The sequence below is a fragment of the Leptonychotes weddellii genome, chromosome 14, assembly GCF_054177405.1.
Source record: "Leptonychotes weddellii isolate Sample4059 chromosome 14, ASM5417740v2, whole genome shotgun sequence".
In the NCBI taxonomy this organism is placed as follows: Eukaryota; Metazoa; Chordata; class Mammalia; order Carnivora; family Phocidae; genus Leptonychotes; species Leptonychotes weddellii.
In genome coordinates, this window is record NC_138382.1 from 49650798 (window position 1) to 49673308 (window position 22511).

Below are 22511 nucleotides of genomic sequence, written 5' to 3' on the forward strand. Positions count from 1 at the left end.
CGGCTGCTGTCTGCAAATCTCTGGAGGGTTGTCACAGAAAAGGTGTGTCCTTCAGGGGCTCCAGAAGGCAGGGATGCTAGGAGTGGGGGTGGGTTTGTTTCTTCATCCATCCCTCCATTCATCCATCCATCTACCCATGCATCCAACACTTAGTGATCTTGGTCTGGTTGGGCATAGAGGATCAATAGGGCCGGATTTCACAGGGCATGGGGTAGGGGATCAGACAAATCAACAGATTTTTGCAATATGAAGGGTTCAGTGCCATCATGGGGTAACACGGAGGGGGACTACTGAGATTTGAGGGAATCAGGAAAGATGTTCTATGAAGTGATAATGAAGATCCTGAAGTATGGGTAGGATTTAGCCAGAGAGATAGATTTTGGCTCCCTTGAGGGGAAAAACAAAAATCAGAACAGGTTCTCTCGGGCAGGCGGGCAGGTCTGGCCTGCTGTGTGGGACGGCTAGCCCTGCCCACTCATGCAGGCTATTGCAGGGCAGACTCCACCCCCCCCCCCCAAGAGCAAGGATGGGTGTCCCACCGCCAAGTGACCTGGCAGGAGATGGGCACCGTGTGTGTCTCTGCTGTTCCTTTTTCTGCTGCCAAAGCTTTAGCTAACAGCCTTACCCACCCCTCTCCTGCCTACAGGCTCTGAACATTCGACAGTGAACTTTCATCTGCTGGGCCTTAACAAGCATCACTATTCAGAGAGCCTCAATTCCTTCTGTAAAAAAACAGGGCAGTGACCCCACCAAGTCAGTATTTGGCATACTGCTGACGGAACATAAGACCATGTCAGTGTATCAAAATACACAAGGTTTTGCTGGTTAGGATAAACTGCAGTAATGTATTTCCCCCAAATGTCTGCTTTCCACAAAAGTTTATTTGCTTGTGGTATTATATTTTCATTTTAATAGTTTTAGATGTGTATTAGAAAACACTAGCTTTGTATTTAATAGTGACGTAAACATTTTTTAGTTCTGCAAAATTAAATGTCTTGGCTACGATTCTGGAAGGGAAAAGGACATTGGGGAACAGTTCTTTAACTTCAGGTAATAATGAGTTCATATCGGTTGATTCTGACAGATGCACCACACGCAGACTGGTATAGCCGGGAAGCACGGGGACTCTGCTCACTTGTTCTGTAAATCTAAAACTCTTCTAAAAATAATTAATTTAAAAAGAGGATTTGAAGAAAAGTACTAAGTACTACCTTTCTCCTCAGGTGGTATGCAGATACAGGAAAAACGAGTTCATGATCTCAGAACGTTCTGCACACTGTGAAGTCCTCTCCTCCAGGTACTGTTACTGCTCATCCCCACACAGCCCACCGCGGTGGGGCGGCTGCACGCAGCCATCCAGACCCTGGGACCCAGAAGCGTGGGAACGAGCCGAATGGACACGACAGTCTGGGCCTCTGTCTCCTTCAGCCTCGGGAAGGCCGAGCAGGCGCCTGCACCCGGCCGCCCGGGAGCTCTAGCATGTACCCAGGCCAAGAAAGTCCTCCAAGAGGGCTTCTTTTAAAAGATAGAACTTTATTTTGGTTGCAGAGATTTTCATGAGCATTTGGTTCACAGAAGAGTCACTACAAAATAACAAAGGCAGCATTTTGTACAGCGACGCCCACTGGGGCCACCAGAGAAGTGCAAAAGACAGTGCTGGGGACGGGAGGGGCCAGTGCTCATGTGCCCACAGTCCTGGGGAGAAGCCAGTGCTCCTGGCTCCCTCCAGCCACCCCCTCCAGCCACCCCCTCCACCCAGCCCGGGAGAGCAGCACCGAGGGCCTGGCAGAACCAGCCTGGGAAGCCACTGGTAAGGTGCACAACAGCGCCCCCAACAGGCTGGTGAAGGCCCCGCATGAAAAGCCGAGTGGGAGGGGGAGCGTTCCGGCTGAGCCAGTCCTGCATTCAGCCCCCGTCCTCAAGCAGGTGGGATCTGTGCCCACCTGGCTCTGGAACCTTGACACATTCACAGTACGGTACAGTAAAGCCCTTTGGGAGGCCGTCCTCCCCTCACTCAGGCTACTGACCCTATCCCAACCCTGGACTAGGAACTGGGGACAGACTGGGAGACCTGGTCCTACCGTCCGGGAGCTCACAGGCAGGTGAGTGGGACAGGAATGGACCTAGAAAACTTCAAAGCAAGGCAGAAAGTGCTCAGTACCTGAGAGGGGGCAGAGAAAGGGCAGCAGAGCCTCAGAGGGGGAAGAGCATGGTCACTGCAGGGATGGGAGCTCTGTGGAGAAGGCAGTGTCTCAGCTAAACCTCAAAGACTAGGTGGGACGTGACATGTGCAGATGGCGAGAAGGGCATGCCAAGAGGAGGTCAGAGCGTGGGCCAAGGCACAGAGTGGGGAACCGTGGTCGGGTCAGTAAAGGCAGGCAGTTATCCATGAGAGAACACGGATACAGACGAGGGGACCTGGGCACCTCCATCTCCACCAGTCTGGTGCCCAGGAGGGGCAGCTGGTGGGGGTGTGCGCAGGACCCGAACCCTTGCGCGGCAGGCCCCGAGCCAGCATCCTCCTGAGTTTGGGAACTCCCTGAGGGCGGAGTGGAATCTCGTGCGTCCTTGCCTTGCCCAACCTGGCACCAGGCTGCTCAAAGGAGGCCTGTGTTTTCAGCATGTCCCTTGTCATCCCTGGGGCAGCCTGTCCAGAGAGGCTCTCTGTTCCCCTCACAGTCCACGTTCAAGTTGAAGGGAACCAAACTCAACTCCTCCAGCCTCTGTAGACAGCCGGGAGGGTGTGGCCACATCCCTGCAGGGATCGAGAGAGGCCCAAGAAAGGGGAAAATTCTGGGGCTCTTTCTACCTCACTAGAATCACCTCCTCCCTCAGGAGTCAGTCTGCTCTTCTCTGACTAGAGTCCGGGTTTGGTGTGTGTAAAACACCACTTCCCTGTCATTCACACAGAAAGACCTGACTGAGGTTTTATCATCAATTTTCCCCAACTCCATAACCTCTATAAGAGCTTGAGTGACAGGAAGCCCACCAATCTTTTTTTTTTTCCTCAGTTCCCAGGAAACGTGGAAGCCTGTTTTCTCTGGGGTACGGTGAGTAGGAGGACCGAGAGGGGCCTAGAGCCCCTCAGATGCCGCTTCTTCCATCCTGACATTGCCTTTACCTCCTGGCTCACCTGAACACCCACGAGCCTGAGTGCAGGGTATGGGGTTGCTGCTCCCGGAGTCTGGACAGCCCTCCAGCCACCCCACCCCGCGGCTCCCATCCTTACAGAATGGTGCAGAAGACACTGCGGTTGCTGTGGTAACCACCCTCCACGCGGGCTGTGATCCTCGTTGCCATGGCTGTCACCTTCTGCCCACTGTGGGCTGCAGAGGGGCCTCGGAGAGAGCTTTCAAGGTGAGGCCGTGCCGGTGGGTTCACCAGGCGCCACGTATCAGATCTGGGGGTGCAAAATGACGGTCCACGAACTGAGAGTCTGGAGCTTTTGCTGAATGCCCCGCACAATTTCCTTTGGTTCAGGATCTGGATCCAGGTGTAGGTTTTTGCCTCCAAGTCCATGAAAGCTCAAGGAGGTGGGACACATAAGGGACAAAAGTCCTGTATTCTAGTTCAGCTACACTTGCAATTCTGCATGTAACCTTGGACAAGTTCCCTCTAGAAGCCTCAACTTCCCCATCTCTACAGTGACTTTTTCTTCTCTTTCATCCCCTCCCCTCCCAGGTGTATGACATCCATGTGTATAGAAGCTTTATTCATAATCACCCCAAACTAGAAACTACTTACCCCTTCAGCTGATGAACGAATAAACAGTGTGGTACATCCATATAAGGGAACACTACTCCACAACAAAAAGAATGAATGACATGTGACACCATGGGCAAATCTCAGGTATACTAGGCTAAGTGAGAGAAGCCAGACTGGGAAGACTACATACTGTACAATTTCTTTTTTTATATGACATTCTGGAAACTGCAAATCTGTAGGGGACGGAAGCTGGTGAGTTTCCAGTCCCTCGAGTTCTTATGGAGACTATGAAGGGTCAGGGAAAGGTTCCTTCAGGGCTTTCTGTCATTTGAGTTACAAGGAACCACCTCTTAACACCAAATCCTAAATTGCTTAAGCCAGTGACAATGTCTTCTGTGTCTTTTTAGGATGATTATGTTACAATGAGTAGGACTGTAAAGGTGTGGATAGTTAGAAGCTGGCTACTGTAAGGTGAGTGAAAAGCCTGGAGGTATGTTCAAAGAATTGCCAGCATTTGAATTTGGCAGCAGAGAGTGAGCCTGGAAAGGAAAATTAGGACCCAGCAGTGCACGGTGGATAATGCCAGGCTGATGGGTCTGCGATTCCTGTATTCTGAGGTCTCCAGAGGGGCAGGAGGAAGCAGACCCCAGGGAGTCCACAATAAGATTGCCAAGATGTAGGTAGGGAAGATTGTAATTTCTATTTTTTTAAGCTTTATAAGTTATGAATATACAAAACATGCATATATGAGGTTTTCTCAATTAAAAAAGGAAAAGAGAAACAGGGGCTCCATCAGAGGTTTCTGACCATGGACGTGAAGGACCAGAGCTGATTCAGATTAATCTGGCAGGATGCATTAGGACAGCCTGCAGGGGTGGGGCAGGGACACAAGGTAGGAGGCTGCCGCCATAGGACAGAGCTGTTTGCGGTGCAGGAGTGAGTAATGCCAACAGCAACGACAGTATGATCATCACCTTCCTAACCAGTGAGCAGAGCACCAAGCAAGCAGAACAGAGTCCATCCACAGACAAGTGCACCGTGGGACACCGTGCCAGCATCCTGGCAGTGGGGCCACAGGTCGGGGTGAGGGGTGCTGAGACGTGAACAGGGGTGATGGCGGCTGGGAAGAGAAGGGGTCAGAATAGAGAAGGCCTAGCAACTGACTGAACTGTGATGTTAGGGGGAAGTTGGTCGCAGAGGTTTTGCTGCCACAACAGAGCGGAGGGATGGTGAGGTCACCGAAATGGGGGACAGGGAAGGACAGGAAGGTTTGGGGCAGAAGTGTGTGAAGCCACTGTGGTACACAGAGGCAGAGGTATTAAGAGCAAGTGACAGCCGCAACACCAGCAGTTAACATTTTGGGAATACCAGTCTGCTAGGTCACGTGACCTGATTTTATCCCAAATTGGTGCTACAATGCAGACATCGGTAACTGGGTTTTATTAAGGCTCCAGGTGGTGAGTAACTTGCCCGAGGTTCCACAGCCAGTGACTGGCAGAGCTGAGATCTGCAATCACACACCCTGGACTCTTAAAGCCTGTTCCCTCCCAGGGAGGCGGGCGCAGGGCCTCAGCACTGGCCTGAATGACCTGACCAGGGCTGAGAGCTGGCGGCACCGTGGGGAATAAGGGCAGCCATGGTCACTGGGCCTGGCTTCTCCGGTGACCTCACTGTGGTTCTGGGAGATTGGTGTAGGCAGACTGCAGACACTTACTTTTTCTTGAACACCAGGAACTTATTGTTTTGCAGGACACATTCTCGGTTGTTGGAGATCTGCTGAAAAATGGTCTTGCTGGTCTTGCCCTGGAAGATGATGTTCTCCTGCACCAGGGCCTTGGCGCGGCCCCGCACTGCAATGCCGTAGGCCCGGAATGAATGGATCCGGTTCTTTATTACCTGGGAGAGACCGTCAGAGCTTGTCGTACCTCGGGGACTCCCAGACTGGTGGTGGTGGGGGGGGCAGGTAAGGGACATAGCTGTTATAAAATGGAGGGGTAAGAGCGTGCTCAGTAGGGCAGCATTGCACCATGGGAGCTCAGGGAAGGGTGTTCGAGATCAGGCGGGGAGAACCAGGGAAGGCTTCCCGAAGGGGATGATGGGTAAGCTGTAGGAGCTTACCAGATGTAGAGCAGGGGACGGCTGTTCCAGGAAGAAGGAACAACATGCAAAGGCCTGGCAGCGAGGGGAGGTTGCACCAGAAGCAAGGACCATTGGCAGCTTGACTGAGGCAACAGCGTGTCCCCCCCGCCCCCCTTCCTCTGCTTCCACAGTATTCAGATGTAGAGCTAAAGAATTCTTTACTGCTTGCCTAAGTCACACTACTCAGGAAGCTGGAGAACCAGAGAAAGGCTTTGGGATGGTAATTTCACAAGTGCAGGGACTGGGTCGGGCGGGCTCAACGCTGAAACCCTAGCACCCAAGCGCAGTGCTTTGCAGCAAAAGGGAGCTGAGAGCTCACTTCTGGGGGAGACAGAGAGGCAGAGGAGCAGATGCAAAGCACTGTGGGAAGTGCTCTGTGAGGGAGGGGTGGGCATAAGCACCCCGATGTCCAGAAAAGGGTACCTCAGACAGCCTGGGGGGCCGGGGGAGGCTTCCTGAAGAGGCACAGAAAGGGGAGAAGGGTATGCTGGGTATACAGGGAATAGTGTGCACACAGGCCCTCCTCATTAAGCACCTACTGCATACTAGGTCCTGTGGGAGACTGCTCTGTCAGCGGGAGGGCTGAAAGAGCCCTGAGCTTGACCTGGAGACCAGAAAGCTACCCCCAGAGCCACCCCCACCCTGGCTCTCTGCTGGTAACTCCTGCCCCTCCTTCAGGGCTCAGTTCATGTGCCCCTCCCATGGGAAGCCCCACCTGCGTCTCCCCGGCTGGGTTTGGGCAGGAGGAATGCTGTCCCTCGTGGTGCTGAGTGCCTCGGGCTTCTCAGTGGTGACAGTACGAGGGCTGTCCCAGGGCCGAGCCCGGTGCTGGCACCACGCGTCACACACACGTACACATACCTTCGTGTCGGACCTGGGCAAGAGCTGCAGCCCGCTGCCCCGGTTGCCAATGATGTCATTTTCGATGACGACGGTGCTGTCGCCCTTGGTGATGATGCCATGGCCTCTGTTGTCATAGATACCATTGCCCCGGAGCTCCACCTTGCACTGGGCCTCGACCTTGACCCCACTCTGGCGGTTGCAGGAGATACTGTTGTTGACCACGCGGGTGAGCTGGCTGCTCTGGGCCACGGTGATCCCTCTGTCCCCATTAGCGTGGATCACATTGGTGAGGACGTGCAGCGCCTCAGTGCTCTGGACGTAGAGGCCTGAGGCTACGGGTGGAGAGGTTGGGGAGCAGGGTCAGCCCTGACAACACAGTCAGGAAAAAACCTCCATGGAATTGTGCACCCTGGCAGAGAGGTGGGGAAGAGGCAGCCACACTCAGAACCGGCCCCTGGGAGTTACATCTTTCAAGATGGATGACAAACCAGGAATATCAAGGAAACTCTGTTCCTTCTGAACTTAAGTGCTCGGTAAACAGGGAAAGGTGATGCAAGACTCCTTGGGCTTAGTGGCTCATGAGACCCAGGCTCTCCTCCTGTGCTTGCATGCCTCCCGTGTTGCCATCCCACTGCTGTGTGCACCTCCTGTGATGGGGTGCTCACCACCTGTTAACGGCTGCCCATTCCACCTCCACACAGAGCTACCAGCTGGACAGCTGCTCCAGTTATCTTCCTGTACTGAGCTGGAATCTACCTCTCTATTGTTTGGGGATATTTTCTTCACAAGGGAAATTCTGTAATTTTTGAATAGAAAAATTTATAAGCTAAATATCTAAAATGTGTTAGAAATTTTGGAAAGAAAATGGTGTTTGGGGTTGTATCTGCTTAGAGACACTATATGCTTTTAGAAAAAAAGCGTAAAACTTAGCAGGCTTAGAGCCCCATGACTTGGTCAGGAAGAGACGGGGGGCAGGGGGGCCTGGGGATGAAGAGGAGAGGACTCCCCAGTGGTGTCATCCACCCACCCCAAGAGCAAGAGACATCGGCAGCGCTGGGAGGAGGCGGTGTGGAGGACAATATGGGGTCACATGGGAGCCATGAGCCTGCAAGTTCCAACCTCTTGGTGCCACCTACCTGCTGCTTCTCCTGGCCTGCTGGGGAAGAGCAAATATAAATCAAGCATCTGTGAATTTATGTGGCTTTGCCTGTCCTACAGACAGCAGGGCCACACGGAGAAAGCCCTGAACTGGGAGGGGACAGAACTCATTTTCTGTCAGCTCCCACTCTCCCTGCCCTCTGCTATTCCCAGGGCAAGAGCTCGCCAGTGCCCAGAAGCCTCCTTTTAACAAGACTGCCTCCATCAGCCCACCACAGTGGTCCTGATGATCAGCCAGGTTTGGGAGCCCTGCAGTTAGATCAACTCTGTACGTTTCTTTTTTTTTTCCTCAATTCAATAAACACTGGAATGTCTATCAGTTTTTATCCAGTTTAAGATAACTTGTGGATTTAAAACACACTTATTCTTTGTATAAGAAAGAAAAATTGCCAATTAAACCATGACATGCCATCAACTGCAAATGCATGTCCTCAGATGTTAAAATGTGGACAATGTGTCTCAGAATGGATTAGAAATGTGTATGCCGGGGGCGCCTGGGTGGCTCAGATGGTTAAGCCTCTGCCTTCGGCTCAGGTTGTGATCCCAGGGTCCTGGGATCGAGTCCCACATCCGGCTCCCTGCTCAGCAGAGAGCTTGCTTCTCCCTCTGCACCTCCCCCTGCTCATGCTCTATCAATGAATAATAAAAAAAAAAAATGTGTATGACAGGTGTGGGATTTGGTGGGGCAGGGGCGCCGACAGGAGTGGGGTTCGGCTCCTTGTCTCACGTTCATAGCCTATCAGAGTTGATGAAACAGCCAGAGAAACAGATCCCGTCCCAGGCCCTGTAAGTGCCAGTGGGGTGAGAAGGTAAGGACGGAGGGCACAGTCACAGTGGGCTCTGAACTTCAAGTTGTTTGGGATGTGTGGATGGGGGAAAGGGAATTTCAGGCAAGAGAAACAGCATGAGCTAGGCGGGGCTGAAGGGCAGGACAGAACGGATTTAAGTTCAGGGAAGATGATGTCCAGAGGTCTGGGGTATCGGGTGTGTGGCCAAAAGAAGTGGCCAACAAAGTGAGAAGGGTGCCTCCCAAGGCAGGCAGTGTGAGCACGGAAGGCTCTGGAGCAGGGAGACACTCACCTCCATTGTGATTAATACTGTTAGACTCAACAAGAGCTATGGTGACGGGCCGACGCAATGGGTCGTCGTCCTTTTCCAGTTCGGTCTCCCAAAGGATGGCATCTCCGTCCTCGCTGAAGTTCTCCTGGGCCCCATGACCTCCAGGGAACTCCCCAGAACCGTCCTTCTGGCTAAACACTGCCACTCCGTACAGGCCATTGTAGCTGACATGGTTGCTGGTGACGTGAGGCAGGCTGGACGACATCATCCACACACCACAGCCCTTATTAGCTGGGACAGGGAAAGGAGCTGTCATGGACACTGAGCAGTGGGTGAGGCAGCACCCAGTGTCTCCCCAGGAGGGGAAGCAAAGATGGCACTGGCCTGGGAGACAGAGGCCCTGGTGTGCTAATGGCCTCGGACAAGTCACTTTATGGCTGGAGGCTTCTCCTCCATACAAGAGGGATACCAGTCAGGTCAGTCTCACAACCAGGATCATTCCATAGGGTGTAAAAGTGCTCTGAGAACTGTGAAGGTCACACTTCCAGGTCGGAAGCACACAAGCCCAGAGGGACAGCACTAAGGGGTCCTCAGAGTTCATCCAGCCCAATCCCGTCCTGCAGAGAGATGGAAGTGGCCTCTGTCTGAGTCCCAGCCCTACTACTTCCTAGCTATGTGACCTTGAGCGGGTTACTGAACTTCTCTGTGTCTCAGTTTTCTCATCTTTAAAATAGGGTCAATAACCATATCTACCTCAGAAGGCAGTCATGAAGATGTGATAAAGCATATAAAGCACCTACAAAGAACACATTAGCTGCTATTATTATTATTATTATTAGAGATGCAGTCCAGAGAGTAAGGCTTTGCTCAAAGTCACAGCAGGAGTGAGAAGAGTTTCCTTTCTAGGGCTACCCTAGTTCTCCCATTAGATTTCTAGTTCTTTGGATCAGAAGAAAGGGTAAGAGTTAGATGCCCATGTGTCAGAGCCTGAATGGCCCTGTCCTTACACAACTCCCGCCTTCTGCTATTTTAAATGGGGATGAAGCTCTCTGCTTTGCTGACCCTGTGGGTTACAAGGGGACTTAGGAAATGCTTCTGTATTCAGAGAGGGGCCGTGTGTCTGTGGCCTGAGACTGATGCTGTTCTTCAGGGCGTCTTTGAGGCCCAGGGACAGGCAGTGACTTTCTCAGGACCCACCAGCTAGAGATGGAACCTGGGCTTCCTGCCTCCCTGGTGGGGCTAGATCCCAGACCCCTTCCCCCAGGAACATGCGCCTCACCATAGATGGTGTTTCCTTCTATCAGTCCTTTGCCTTCATCCCCCACGACCACACCGTCTGAGTAGCCAAAGCAGATAAGGTTGCTCCTGAGGACCGGGACGCCTCCACGGCGGATGTCTACACCTCCCCACTGATTTTCACGGATGACGTTTTCTATGGAGAGGCAGAAGAGAGGGTCAAGACCCAAGGGCCACCCACACTGGCCATGAGGACTGGGACACCTGAGAGAAAGGACCCTCTGGACCAGGACACCCAGGCTGCACCCTGTCAGCAGTCAGCATCCCAAATCTTGCCTGGTGTTTGACTTTTCAGGGACCTGAGTGCTGTTGGCTTTCCTCAAGGGCAAGGTTTGTATCTATCTTGTGCTCTCTCATATCTCTACGATCCATTGTATCCAGTGGCCTTGAGGACCAATGACTAAGAATGAACTGCTTTAGAGTCCCTGGACCAAGGCCAGGTAGGGTTGCCTGTCCTGGGGGCTGTTTCTGGGAGGGCTGAGGCAGAATCCAGCCATTTCCCCCACCCGCCTGGGGAGGCACAAGCTGGTCCCTGTCAGCCTCAGCTCTGGACTGACCACAGCCTTCCTCTCCCCATCCATCCCTCTCTGGGAATGGAACGAAGAGTCCTAAGGGGGGTTTGTGCTGGGACCTTGATGCCCCCGGCACCATGGCCAGGCAGACTCTCAGGCTCTTGGGACTGGAGTGCAGTGGCCCAGGGGACCCTGTGTGACTGGTCCCTTCCTGCCCCTGTGACCACATCCCACCCCTTGCCCGCCTTCACCATACCCAGTCACGTGAGCGATCTCCCTGCTCCCCAGGCATGCCGACGGTGTTCCACATGCAGCCCTGCAGGGAATTCTGGTTCTCTTCCGAGGCTTTGTCCTGTCACTCAGGTCTGGCTTACATGTCACCTTCTCAGAAAGGCCTGCCCTGACCACACAATCTTAAATACCCACACAGTCCCTCTATAACCTTATTTTAATATAATAAATTATATTATGTATAGTTTACATATTTTATATTTATATATATCAAGTACATATATCTTTATGTAAGTAAAGTTAATATATAATTATTTAATCTCTAGAGCACGTATCACCCAGATACATTTCTTTCGTGTGTATGTGCGTGTGTGTGTGCTTTTGCTTGTTTTCCCCTCCTAAAATGTCAGTTCCCGACAGCAGGAACCCAAGGGCAGCTGTTTCACACATCTGTTTTGCATTGCCGTATCCCCAGCTCCTGCATACAGTGTGTGCTCAATAAATGTCTGATGAATGAAGGACATCTGGTTCAGTCACAGGGACTCACTGGGCCAATCTCTTATGTCCCAGGTATGGCTGTGCTCTGTGCTGAGGCCACACTCAGGTAGCACGTAGACTTGGTTCTGGCCTTAGAGAACTTGCTGCCTTACAGTAGAGGAGACTGCCCTTACACAGATCACGAAGAAAACAAGATGTCCTAGAGCGTGCCCGCTGGGTACTGTGAGTGTCTGTGTGCACAGTGGGAGGTCAGGGCAGGCTTCCCTGAGGAAGGGACATTTAGGCTGAGACCTGAAGGATGGGCAGGAGTTGGCCAGGCAGGGGGGAATGGGGATACATTTCCAGAGCGGGCACAAGCCCATACAAAAGACAAGAGGAGGGATTCAGTCTGTGTGCCATAAATGTTTCTGACAGTGTTATGTGAGCCATCCAGGGAGCTCCTGTAAGCAGCAGGCCTGACAAAGAGCAGACAGACACTCCCTCCTTCTCAGGCCCTCCTTGTGACAAGCAGGGCCAGTGCATGGGGCCGGAGTCCCAAAGTGCTGGCCTACTATTCAGAGGAGGCGGCCAGTCTGTCAAGGTGAAGGACTGGCTGGGGGCAAGGCCAGGGATGTTGGCTTGGCTGCTGGTTGCTCAGTTGGCCATGGCCCTAGGCGGTTCCCACTCCTACCTGTGATGAGGCCTTTGCCGTTCTCATTCACTGCTATGCCGGCTGCACGGCCCTTGAAAATGTGGTTCCCACTAAAATGGAAGGAGAAGAAGAGAGTGAGACCAGACCGATGTGTCAAATCCAATGCCTGCGCAAGGTGACTCTTTTCTTTTGTAACCTTCCCCAGATGACTCAAGTCCACAGAGGCATAAAGCATTTTCTGAAGTCCTAGAAGCCAGGCATTTAAAAATTGTCAGTTATCCCAGAGACAACTTGATCCAGAACTAAACCTACAACGATGCCATACGAGCACGATGATATTCATGTTTCTGTGGCCTCTCTTAACTATCGCTCACATACAAACACCGTTTGAAATGCAGGTCATCGTGGTGCACAGGTGACAAGTCTTGGCAGCGTCAAGAATTCCTAGGACTGGGGCACCTGGGTGGCTCAGTTGGTTAAGCGACTGCCTTCAGCTCAGGTCATGATCCTGGAGTCTTGGGATCGAGTCCCGCATCGGACTCCCTGCTCAGCAGGGAGTCTGCTTCTCCCTCTGATTCTCCCCCCTCTCATGTTCTCTCTCTCTGTCTCATTCTGTCTCTCAAATAAATAAATAAAATCTTTAAAAAAAAAAAAGAATTCCTAGGACTGTGTTAAACTTATTTGGGCATGATTTGTGTCCAAAGCCTGAATCAGGTTCTCTGCCTATAATGAGCCTGCTATCTTCTGTTTTCTGTTAACGTAATCACCTACCCACTGAATGACAACATAAAATAATGGTATGCCTTAAAAGAAGAAAAGCAGATTTTTAAAAAGGGGGTTTTAAGAATACTGGACAATGTGGGGGAAAAAAAAAGAATATCAGTGTGTAACCAACATGAAACCTCATGGGCTGGGTTAGCCACATAAGGAAAATACAGGAAAACCCACTCCTACGCAACAGCTGTCACTGCCAAGGAAAGGCCTTGCGAATGAAAAACCTGAGCATGCTGAAAGACATGCATTGCTTTCCAGTCTCTGCAACTTGGTTTCCTGCCTGTTAAAACAAGGCCAGTCACACCTGGACGTTAGCACAATTGGGTTATCCCTGGAGGACACATGTGCTGTTTGTTATTTTTACTAACAGGAATGCTGTGACCTCCTTTCTTCCTGGAAGGGCACCTGCCTCCTGTCTTAGGAGGCAACCCTCCTAATTGCCATCATGTGGCTGAGGGATTTAGGTCCAAATATTCATCTGGCTCTTCAGTGCCTAACACAGGGCCTGGCACCCCACAGAACTTCACTGAGTAGGATTTGGCTAAATTTTCCATTTCTTAGGGTAGGGTCCAAATGGTTTATGTCCTTGGAGGAAAAAACCCAGCAAATTATGTTGATGCTGGGGAAGTGAAATGTCAACTGCACCTACACCATGGATTTGGGTTGAACAAGCGAAATCCTCTGTTAAAAACATCCCTATCTCTGCCCTTAGATTTGACGAGTGTGCTTTGATCTGGTTACAATTCTATCAGCAGATGGTTCCTGTGGGTTTCTAGAATTCATGGTCAGAGACAGTCCCTGGGCTAGGGCACGCCTCGTCCGTGGACCTGTGGGCTTTGCCAGAGCAGCAAATGTACAGCTGGCATGTTTTCAATATGAATCTCACTTACCTCCAGGAGGAACCCGTGGCCACTTGGAGAAACATGTATGTGTTTGTACACAGGGAGGGCAAATCAAAGATAAAAGAGGTATCAGAAAACATTTAGGAAAAGGGGACAGATGATTGTTCCAAAAACCAAGGGTGGGATGTTTACTTCGGATGAGCCCTTCTGAGCCCTGTGCTTCCTTACAGCCAAAGCAAAAAGGGAAACACAAAAGGTTATAAAACTCTCCCTGGCAAAGAAAACTGCGGTGGTTTGCCTCATCTAGCCACTTCAGGGACCTCGAAATTGATTCTGTACCTTCCCCCAGATCCCTACCTTCCATCACAAGGAAACATAAAGGAAAAAAGCACAATGTATCCTCTCAAAGAGATTCTGTTGTTGTTTTTTTAAAAAGCTTTTAAGTAATCTCTACACCCAGTGTGGGTCTGGAACTCACAGCCCCGAGATCAAGAGTCGCACACTCCACCAACTGAGCCAGCCAGGCGCCCCTCAAAGAGGGTTCTATTTTAAAAACCAAGACACCAATCTGACTGTAACAGTCCTTGCTCAAAACTCCTCAACTGTTACCCGCACCCACAAGGTCAAGTCCAACTTCCCAGATTGATGAATGGCTGCTGTAACAAATCACCAAAAACACACTGCCTTCAAGCAACACAGATTTCTGACCTTCTTGTTTAGGAGGTCAGAAATCCAAAATGGGTCCTACAGGGCTAAATCAAGGTGTCAGCAGACGTGTGTTCCTCCTGGAAGGTCTGGGGGAATCCATTTCTTGTCTTTTCCAGCTTCTTGAGGCCACCCAGATTTCTTGGCCTCTGGCCTCATCACTCTGATCTCTGCTTCTGGTGTCACATTTCCTCCTCTCAACTCATTCTCCTGCTTCCCTCTAAGGATCCTTAGGATTACACTGGGCCCACCGGGATAATCCACGATAATCTCCCCATTTCAAGATTCTTGACGAACACATCTGCAATGTCTCTTTTACCACGTAAGAGCACATGTTCACAGGCTCCAAGGATTAGGAAATGGATGTATTTGGAGAACCATTATTCTACATATCCTACTCGATACCTGAGGTTCTGTGTTCCAGCCACAACCTGCTTTGTAGGCCGATTTACTCAACCCCCTGGGCATCTCGTGACAGACACACATTTGTTACCTTCTTTCCAGGACACACCCTGAATTTCACTGCCGCTGGGCCCAGAATACCATCTCCCCGGCCACAAAATCCTACTTACCCTTTAGGCACAACTCCCTGTCAGCTCCCCCCATGCCCTTCCCTGACTCGCTCAGCTGGAATCGTGGCTGGCTCCTTTGGCACTTACACGAAGGTCTATTGAGAAGCACTCATTTTTTTTTGTTTTTTTTTTTAAGATTTATTTATTTATTTGAGAGAGCGAGAATGAGAGAGAGAGTACATGAGAGGGGGTGGGGCTAGAGGGAGAAGCAGGCTCCTCGCCGAGCAGGGAGCCCGATGCGGGACTCGATCCAGGGACTCCAGGATCATGACCTGAGCCGAAGGCAGTCGCTTAACCAACTGAGCCACCCAGGCGCCTGAGAAGCACTCGTTTTGGTGAGTCTTCACTCAGGGTTATTTGTGTGTCTGTCTTCAGCATGAGACTGTAAATTCTATGGAGCAGAGACTGTTCTTACACACTTTTTATATCACTGTCCCCTTACATAGAGAGTAAACACTCAAATGTGTGTTAAAGGAAAAACACACATACAAACACATACTCTTCAATAATGCAAAAGATGGAAAAAGAGCTCTGGGACCACAAACTGTTTTCAGTAAGCTGCCTGTAACAGTGAAAAATAGATGCCTAACAGTAATAGGACTGGTTCAAAAAATAATGGAATATCAAAACAACAGAATGTTCTGAAACTTTCCAAAACTGACAAAAGCCATGAAACAACACGGAAGAGTGCATATGGAATAATCAAGGGGAAAAAACACTTCAGAATATATTTGCTGCACATCTCTGCCAGTTATTTTCCTGAAGCAAGACCTAACAACTCGTGTCAGATGTGTTCTCAAGCCACAGTGGACTGTTAGCTAAGCCCTGAATGAGGTGCTCTGCTGCCTGTGCTCATGTGGTTTCCTTTAGTAGGAATGTCCACTCCCCATCTCCGTGACAGCCCACTTCCTACCCATATTTCAGAGTCCAACTCTCATGCCCCCTTGAAAATGAGGTCTTCGCACATCCCCTTAATAGATGATTCCCTTGATGGCGTCTGTCAGTCTGCTGTGTATGAGAGCTGGGATGGCAGCTCCCAGTGCCCGCAGTGCCCCTGCTCCTCGCATCTACAGCTCGCTCCGCTGATCGGTCACGGCATGCTTTTGTGCTGAGGCCAGATCTTAACAGAGCATCCTAGGTAGCCACTTTCAACCGAACAGACCTGTCGGGTGAGTTGAAACCTTTATGCCATCTCTATCTTAGAGTTATTTCTGGTCACACTTGTCCTCCATGCTAGAGTAAGCTCCGGCGGGGGGGTGCCCCTCTTTACCACCATTATCAGAGGCGCTCACTAATGGCTGCTGAGAAGAATGGCTACACCATGAACTGGAAGGGAATGCAAACAAAAGTGCTTGTGTTACTACGGTGGGATCAGGGTGGAGTCTGGTCTTTGCTTGTTTTGCTATACAGTTGTGTTAGTAAACAAAAATGTTTTCAAATGGAGGAAAGCCAGGAAGTAGGAAAGAGAGAGATCACAGAGGTTCGAAGGGACCACGGGTGAGGATGGTCTGAGTACAGCATACATACCTCACGACTGGATTTCCATGGTACAGGATATAAATGCCAGCCTCCTTATTTGAAAAGATTTGATTGTTCCGGATGATGCCCTTCCCATTACCAAGGACGACAATGCCAGAACGAAGGCCATGGTGGATCTGGTTACACTGCAAGGGAACATGAGACAGCACAGAAGACAGATCAGACCAGCCAGCAAGAAGCAGAGTGCTCAACTGCCGCCCCACAGCAGGGCCAGTGTGAACACAGTGGAGAAAACAACGCCACTGAAGACCCTTAGCTAGCATAAGACAAAATGAATGGACCAGGCTGCTGCCCCGCCACACACATGCAGAGCTGTAAGGGAGAATCCAGAGAGGAGCCTTCGCCACCCAGCCTCTTGCCTCCACCTCCAAAGTACGCCACTGAAAACCGCTGAGCCTCCAGAGCTCCCCCCACCCCCCATTCATCTGGCCAGGCCACACCACCCTGGAGCCAGGGAGCCCACCTCTCCGGGAAGGGCAGCCCCCACTATATGACAATGTTGGCCACGTGTAGTCCCAAGCGGGCCACCTTCAAGGAAGGGGGAGAGCCATCTGGATCCTATTCCTCACTTCCCATTCAGGGAGGGCCTGTGGAAAGGTGCGGCTCTGGGGAGCCTGGTGGTTCCATGGGGCACGAGAGCACAGAGGGTGTGCACGCTACAAAGACCCTTAGATTTATTTCGAGTATCTCTTTGTACGAATGGGGAAGCAGGCCCAGGGTCACACAGTGTGGGGCAGAGCCAGATCTGAAGCTTAGTTTCCCGGTTACCTGCTTTTGCACAGTGACAACATTTTTAGATCATAATAAATGATAATAAAATTCTTTCACTCTGTTAATTTACAGCCTAAATACATTCCTGTACTTAAACCAGGAAGTTAGCGGTTTCTCTTCCAAAACGATTTAACAAAAACAAAGTTCTAGCTTGCTTGAAAATGTGCCACACTGTAAGCTCTCCTATTCTTACTCACTTTCCAGATTTTCTCCTGAAGGATTTGGCAGACTCAACCGGGCAACCACTGCCTAACAGAAATCGCTCACAGGTTGAAAAGCTCGGCGAGAGAAGCGTAAGCAGTGGCATTTCCATCCCCCACACCCTTTCAGGAAACCAGGGCAGAAACATGACGCCCCCTCCTCCTCCCCCTGCCAAACTGGCCTGTCCCCTCTGCCCCGGGAAGGCAAACTCCTCTCATCTCTCTGGCAACAGTGGAGATAACTTCCTCAGCCAAGGCTGTGCGTCAGATGCCAGCTGCCTGGCAGACACAGTGAGGGGAGGGGTTGAAAGAGGACACTGGTCAGGCATGTCTTTTTAAACAGAGTTAGGGACTGCCCTCCATCTGCATTTTGCGAGGGCAGTCTAATATAATGCGTCAAGAACATCAACCCTGAGTCAGACTGCCTGTCAGCTCTGTCATGAGTTGTGTGATTTGGGGCAACATCCTTAGTCTCTTTGTGCCTCAGTATCCTCATCTGTAAAATGGGGATAAACAATAATTCTACCACACAGGGCTGTGAAAAGATTAAACCATAAATAAGTAAATATATACAAAGTGCTCAGAACAGTGTGTGGCATACAATAAGCACTATGTATAAGGGTGGATATTACTTTTTCAAGTCCATAAGAAGTCTGACACATCTCCTACTTCCTAGGAAATGTGTCTCTCAGGGAAGCCCAGAGTAGGAAAAGGGGCTGTTCTCTCATATCACTGGTCCCATATTCTACCATCTTAAGTGGCTTTCTCATTGGTGTAAAATCAAACTCACATGATTTCACAATATCCATGAAACAATCTTCAGAACTAAATATCTTAAATGTCCTTTTTATTGTGAAGAATGATCTAACTTGGTGCTTTATTTTTGATCCAGGTGTCTTGTAGGGCAGATATAGCTTTATTTTTATCAAACTCAAAACCAACCAGAGCCTATCAGGGCTGAGGAAGTGCTCTGTGAAATTTCCCTGTCTATCCAGTCCTATTTCTTACTGACAAGGAGACTGGAGGGAGGTGATCTATTCAAAGCCACTCCCAATACATGAAGAAAGAGGGAGGCACAGAGTCATAAGGACACACAGAGAAAAGGGAAGGAACCACTTGCAAGCAGGAAGCAATACAAATTCAAGGTAACAGGGCGTCTGGGTGGCTCAGTCAGTTAAGTGTCTGCCTTCGGCTCAGGTCATGATCCCGGAGTCCCGGCATCTCGAGCCCCGCATCCAGCTCCCTGCTCAGTGGGGAGTCTTCTTCTCCCTCTGACCCTCCCCCTTCTTGTCCTTGCTCTCAAATAAAGTCTTTAAAAATAAACAAACTCAAGATGGCAACATTTACTTAAATAATCTCAGAAAAGGCTTGAGAACCAAGAGCCACCTAAAAGAGCATGAAGACAGAAGTACCAGAATGAGTGGGTTGGACTTTTTCCGGATGTCTACGCCAGCCTCCGCATTGTGGTAAATGTTGTTGCCAGCGATCAAGCCTCCGCCCTCCAAGCGAAGAAAGATGCCTGACGCTCTGCAACGGTGAATGTCATTCCTGAGCATGACAATCTAGGCAGAAAAGAGAAAGCCATTTGTTTTCTTGTCACGGGTTTTTTATAAAACCACTTGGGGAACACTTGAGTCCTTTTCTTACCATCTGCTCCCTCCATGCTATTCCGCCCACAGGCAAGGGCCGCCTCTTCCCACCTTGTGTACTCCCAGGAGCGGAGCAAGCTCTGAGCCCTGCTTGGCTTTGCCCCGCAGGCTCCTTACCAACCGCAGTGGTTTTTTTTTTTTTTTTAATAAAACCCAGACTGAAGCTTGGCCCCGTGCCCCGTAGTCACAAATTGCGAGCAGAATAACTGGATGACGGGATGGAAGGGACCCTCAGAGAAGATGGGATTTGGTGGTCTTCAAACTCTATGTGGACTGGGGTCACATGAAGATCTCCCCAGGTTCCAAGCTACAATGAATGGAATCAAATTCCCACATGTGCCTTTGCTAAAATTCACCTGCCTGAGAAAGCACCTGAGAATAACCTCCTACCTTCTCTTTTACTTTGTAAGACAAAGTCCTATTCTTGTCCATTCTGAATCTTTCTTGGGTGTATGGTCCAGGGGTGGAAAAACCCTTGGTACTCCAAACTACGGGACAATTAGAAGTATTGGTACAAGGAAGCCTCCTTTAAACAAGGTACCACAACCCAGCACACAGCTTATTTAAGGGGATGTATTGCCACTCACATTTTTTTCCCCTATTTAATAAGCATATTAAAAATTCAGAATATATTTGTATTATTTTAAGCAACTTTGTATTAATAGTAAAATATATTACATTAGGATAAACGATATATTACACTAAAATAAAAGCCTGGGAGTGGTAAAGTAGAACAGAAGTACAGCTTCAAGGAGAAGCCTTCCGTTTAGGATCGAGAAAGTTGATAAGAGCATTCATTGCTCCCACACCTACAAGAACAGAATCAGATAATATGCAACAACACACACTTTCTTGAATGCATCAGAGAGCTGAGGTGGCAGGACAAGCAAGGAGCCTGAAATCCAAGGACAACAGGCACCTCCCAGGAGATGAGATGTGAGCCCGTGCCTGCCTGTGCAGATGCAGGTGCCCCACGAACCGGTAAGAGCCCAGCTACAAGTTTTAGCGAACTGTTAAAGGCCAAGTGTGAACTAGCGTTGAGGGTGCGGAAACTCTGGGAGTAGGTGTGTCTGTTCCCTTTTCCACACGCCTCGCTAGGTGCTCCTGGGGAAAGACTGGGGACCGGACAAGAGACTGGGGACAGCCTCCCTCATGGCACAGGCATGGGGAAAAGACAGTGCAGCCACTGTGGGAAAAGCACTGAGCCCCTCTTGGAGTTTTCTCCCCAACGTTCCTGCTGAACAAGGCTGAAGCAGCTGGGAGAAGGGCAGCAAGCCCTGTCACTCTCAAGGAAATGAAAGAAAAAACCCCACCTCAGGCTCCGATCATTAGAGTCCCCCTCATGCTGGGGGTGAGGCAGGACCTACTTCCAAGCCCACAGACACAGCACCTACCTAAGACTAAGGACAAACGTACACGAGAAACCCTACCACCAGCCAGAGCCACAAGTGAAAGCAGTCTACTGCTGGGAGGACAGGGAGCAGAGCAAAGCCTACTGGCAAACCAGGAGAAGGTAAAGAACATGAAGCCTATGGTAGGCGGAGGATAATAACAAAACCCAAACCAGCTCAATCCTCACTAGACTGACCCAAAACCTGGTCCTCTAAAGGTCTGGCAAAAGAAGAGGTATGCCCATCTCCACACATAAATGCAATTGACCTCAGTCTCTATACAAGGTACACAAAACAGCAAGATAAACACCAGTCTTCTTTGTGGAGCCCGAAGCAACTGGGCTCTTTCTGTCAGCCTTACTCCCCTGGGGATGTTCTAGAGGGCAGGGAGGGGTGGCTGCCCTCCGGCCACCGGATCAAGGCTTTGCTCGTGGGCATGGGACCAGCTCAGCAGGCCTGGCACCCCCGCCCACAGCTCCCTGCTTGTATGAATGCCACTCAGCACATAGTACCTGATGCTGGATACTCAGGAGATTCATGGATTTTTTTTTTTTTTAAAGATTTATTTATTTATTTATTTGAGACAGAGAGAATGAGAGAGAGAGAGCACATGAGAGGGGGGAGGGTCAGAGGGAGAAGCAGGCTCCTTGCTGAGCAGGGAGCCCGATGCGGGACTCGATCCAGGGACTCCAGGATCATGACCTGAGCCGAAGGCAGTCGCTTAACCAACTGAGCCACCCAGGCGCCCGGATTTTTTTTTTTTTAAGTCAAAAATCCTGAATATCAGTTTCTTAGGTTCCTTGCTAGAGACTCACTAGGAATTTATAGGCTGCACAATTCCTGCCAGAAGCCCCTGGAGGCAATTGTTTAAAAGGGCTACAAGTAAGGTTGTATAACTTTTCACATAAACTTTTCCTTTTCAATGACTCCCAGCTACCACCTGCTTCCAAGTCTGCCTGGCAGGGCACATCTCTCCCCAAAGCTCCAGACCCAGGTAACCAGACAGCATCTCTGCTAGATGTTGGAAATGCCCCAAACTCAGCATCTGTCTCCACACTCTAACCTCCCATGTTCCTGCTGATGCCTCTGCCGCTCAGGCCAGAAGCCTCAGCCTCATGCCTTTGACTGCTCCCTCCTAAAGCCCTCCCTTCTACCTTTCCAGAATGCTCTGTCCCCTCCTCTCCATCTCTGGACCACAGTTTTCCACTGCCCCTCACTGGTCTTGCCTCCAGCCTTGCTCCCCTCCATTCCATTCCCCAGAAAGCTTTCCAAATACAGATCTGACCACAGTTCTCCTCTGCTTAAAATCTGTCCGTGAGTTTCCCTTGCCTTCACAGCAAACTCCAATCTCTGTGGCAAGCCCTCTGTGCCTCAGCTAGCTGACTCCTGCGGACTCCCTGGTCCCCTGTCGCAGCCATCAGCTCATGCTCTGGCTGCTTGAGTCGTTGGTGACTCTCTAAATGTACGGCGTCCTTTCTCACATCTGGCCTTCAAGCACACCTCCGTGTCTCACAGCTTCCCGTTGCCAGCTCCTACACAGCTCAGCCCAGGCACTGCTCCTCCAGGGACCCTCTCCCTGAGGCTGGGCGCCTACGCCACCCACAGCACCTCCCACGCCGGACTGTAATAGCGCTTCTAAAAAATCAACAACAACAACAACAACAACAATCTGTTGAGCACTTGCTCTGTGCCAGACATATTGCTAAGAACTTTATATATACGACCTGAGTTAGTCTTTACCACACGTGGGAGGCAGACAGTATTGTTAGTCCAAAGGACAATAGCTATTAGGGGGCAGAGGCAGAATTCGACTCAGAAGCCACACTCGTAATAACTATGCAAGAGGGAAGACCCTCCTGGGGGCTCAGACCAGATCCTTTCATCGTGGTACCTGAGAGCACAACTATCACCCATCCTTTTGATCTGACCATCATCTTTTATTCTCTATATAGTAGTCTGATGTTCTTTCAGGGTAACACCACCCTTTAAAATCCTC

The 22511-nt window shown here is 50.4% G+C and overlaps 1 protein-coding gene and 1 long non-coding RNA gene across 5 annotated transcripts in view; one reads left to right on the top strand and one right to left on the bottom strand.

The window, feature by feature from the left end:
- Positions 1-551: 551 nt before the first annotated feature.
- LOC145717062 (uncharacterized) lies at positions 552-5426 on the top strand. Its single transcript, XR_014140053.1, has 3 exons — positions 552-1297; positions 3012-3357; positions 3682-5426. It is a non-coding gene; the product is annotated as an uncharacterized LOC145717062 (long non-coding RNA).
- The window catches only part of FBXO10 (F-box protein 10), a 52880-nt gene continuing 31882 nt past the window's right edge, over positions 1514-22511 (bottom strand). For 3 of the 4 annotated variants that reach the window (XM_081803193.1, XM_081803192.1, XM_081803194.1), the window contains 9 exons: positions 18888-19037; positions 16493-16629; positions 12112-12182; positions 10184-10336; positions 8926-9195; positions 6706-7019; positions 5420-5601; positions 3230-3400; positions 1514-2755 (listed from right to left, as the gene is read on the bottom strand). In XM_081803193.1, the coding sequence (XP_081659319.1) occupies positions 2674-2755; positions 3230-3400; positions 5420-5601; positions 6706-7019; positions 8926-9195; positions 10184-10336; positions 12112-12182; positions 16493-16629; positions 18888-19037 (1530 nt within the window). In that variant the 3' untranslated portion in view covers positions 1514-2673. Of the gene's footprint in view, positions 3401-5419; positions 5602-6705; positions 7020-8925; positions 9196-10183; positions 10337-12111; positions 12183-16492; positions 16630-18887; positions 19038-22511 lie in introns of all 4 variants that reach the window. The other variant, XM_031023535.2, reaches the window with a different exon arrangement.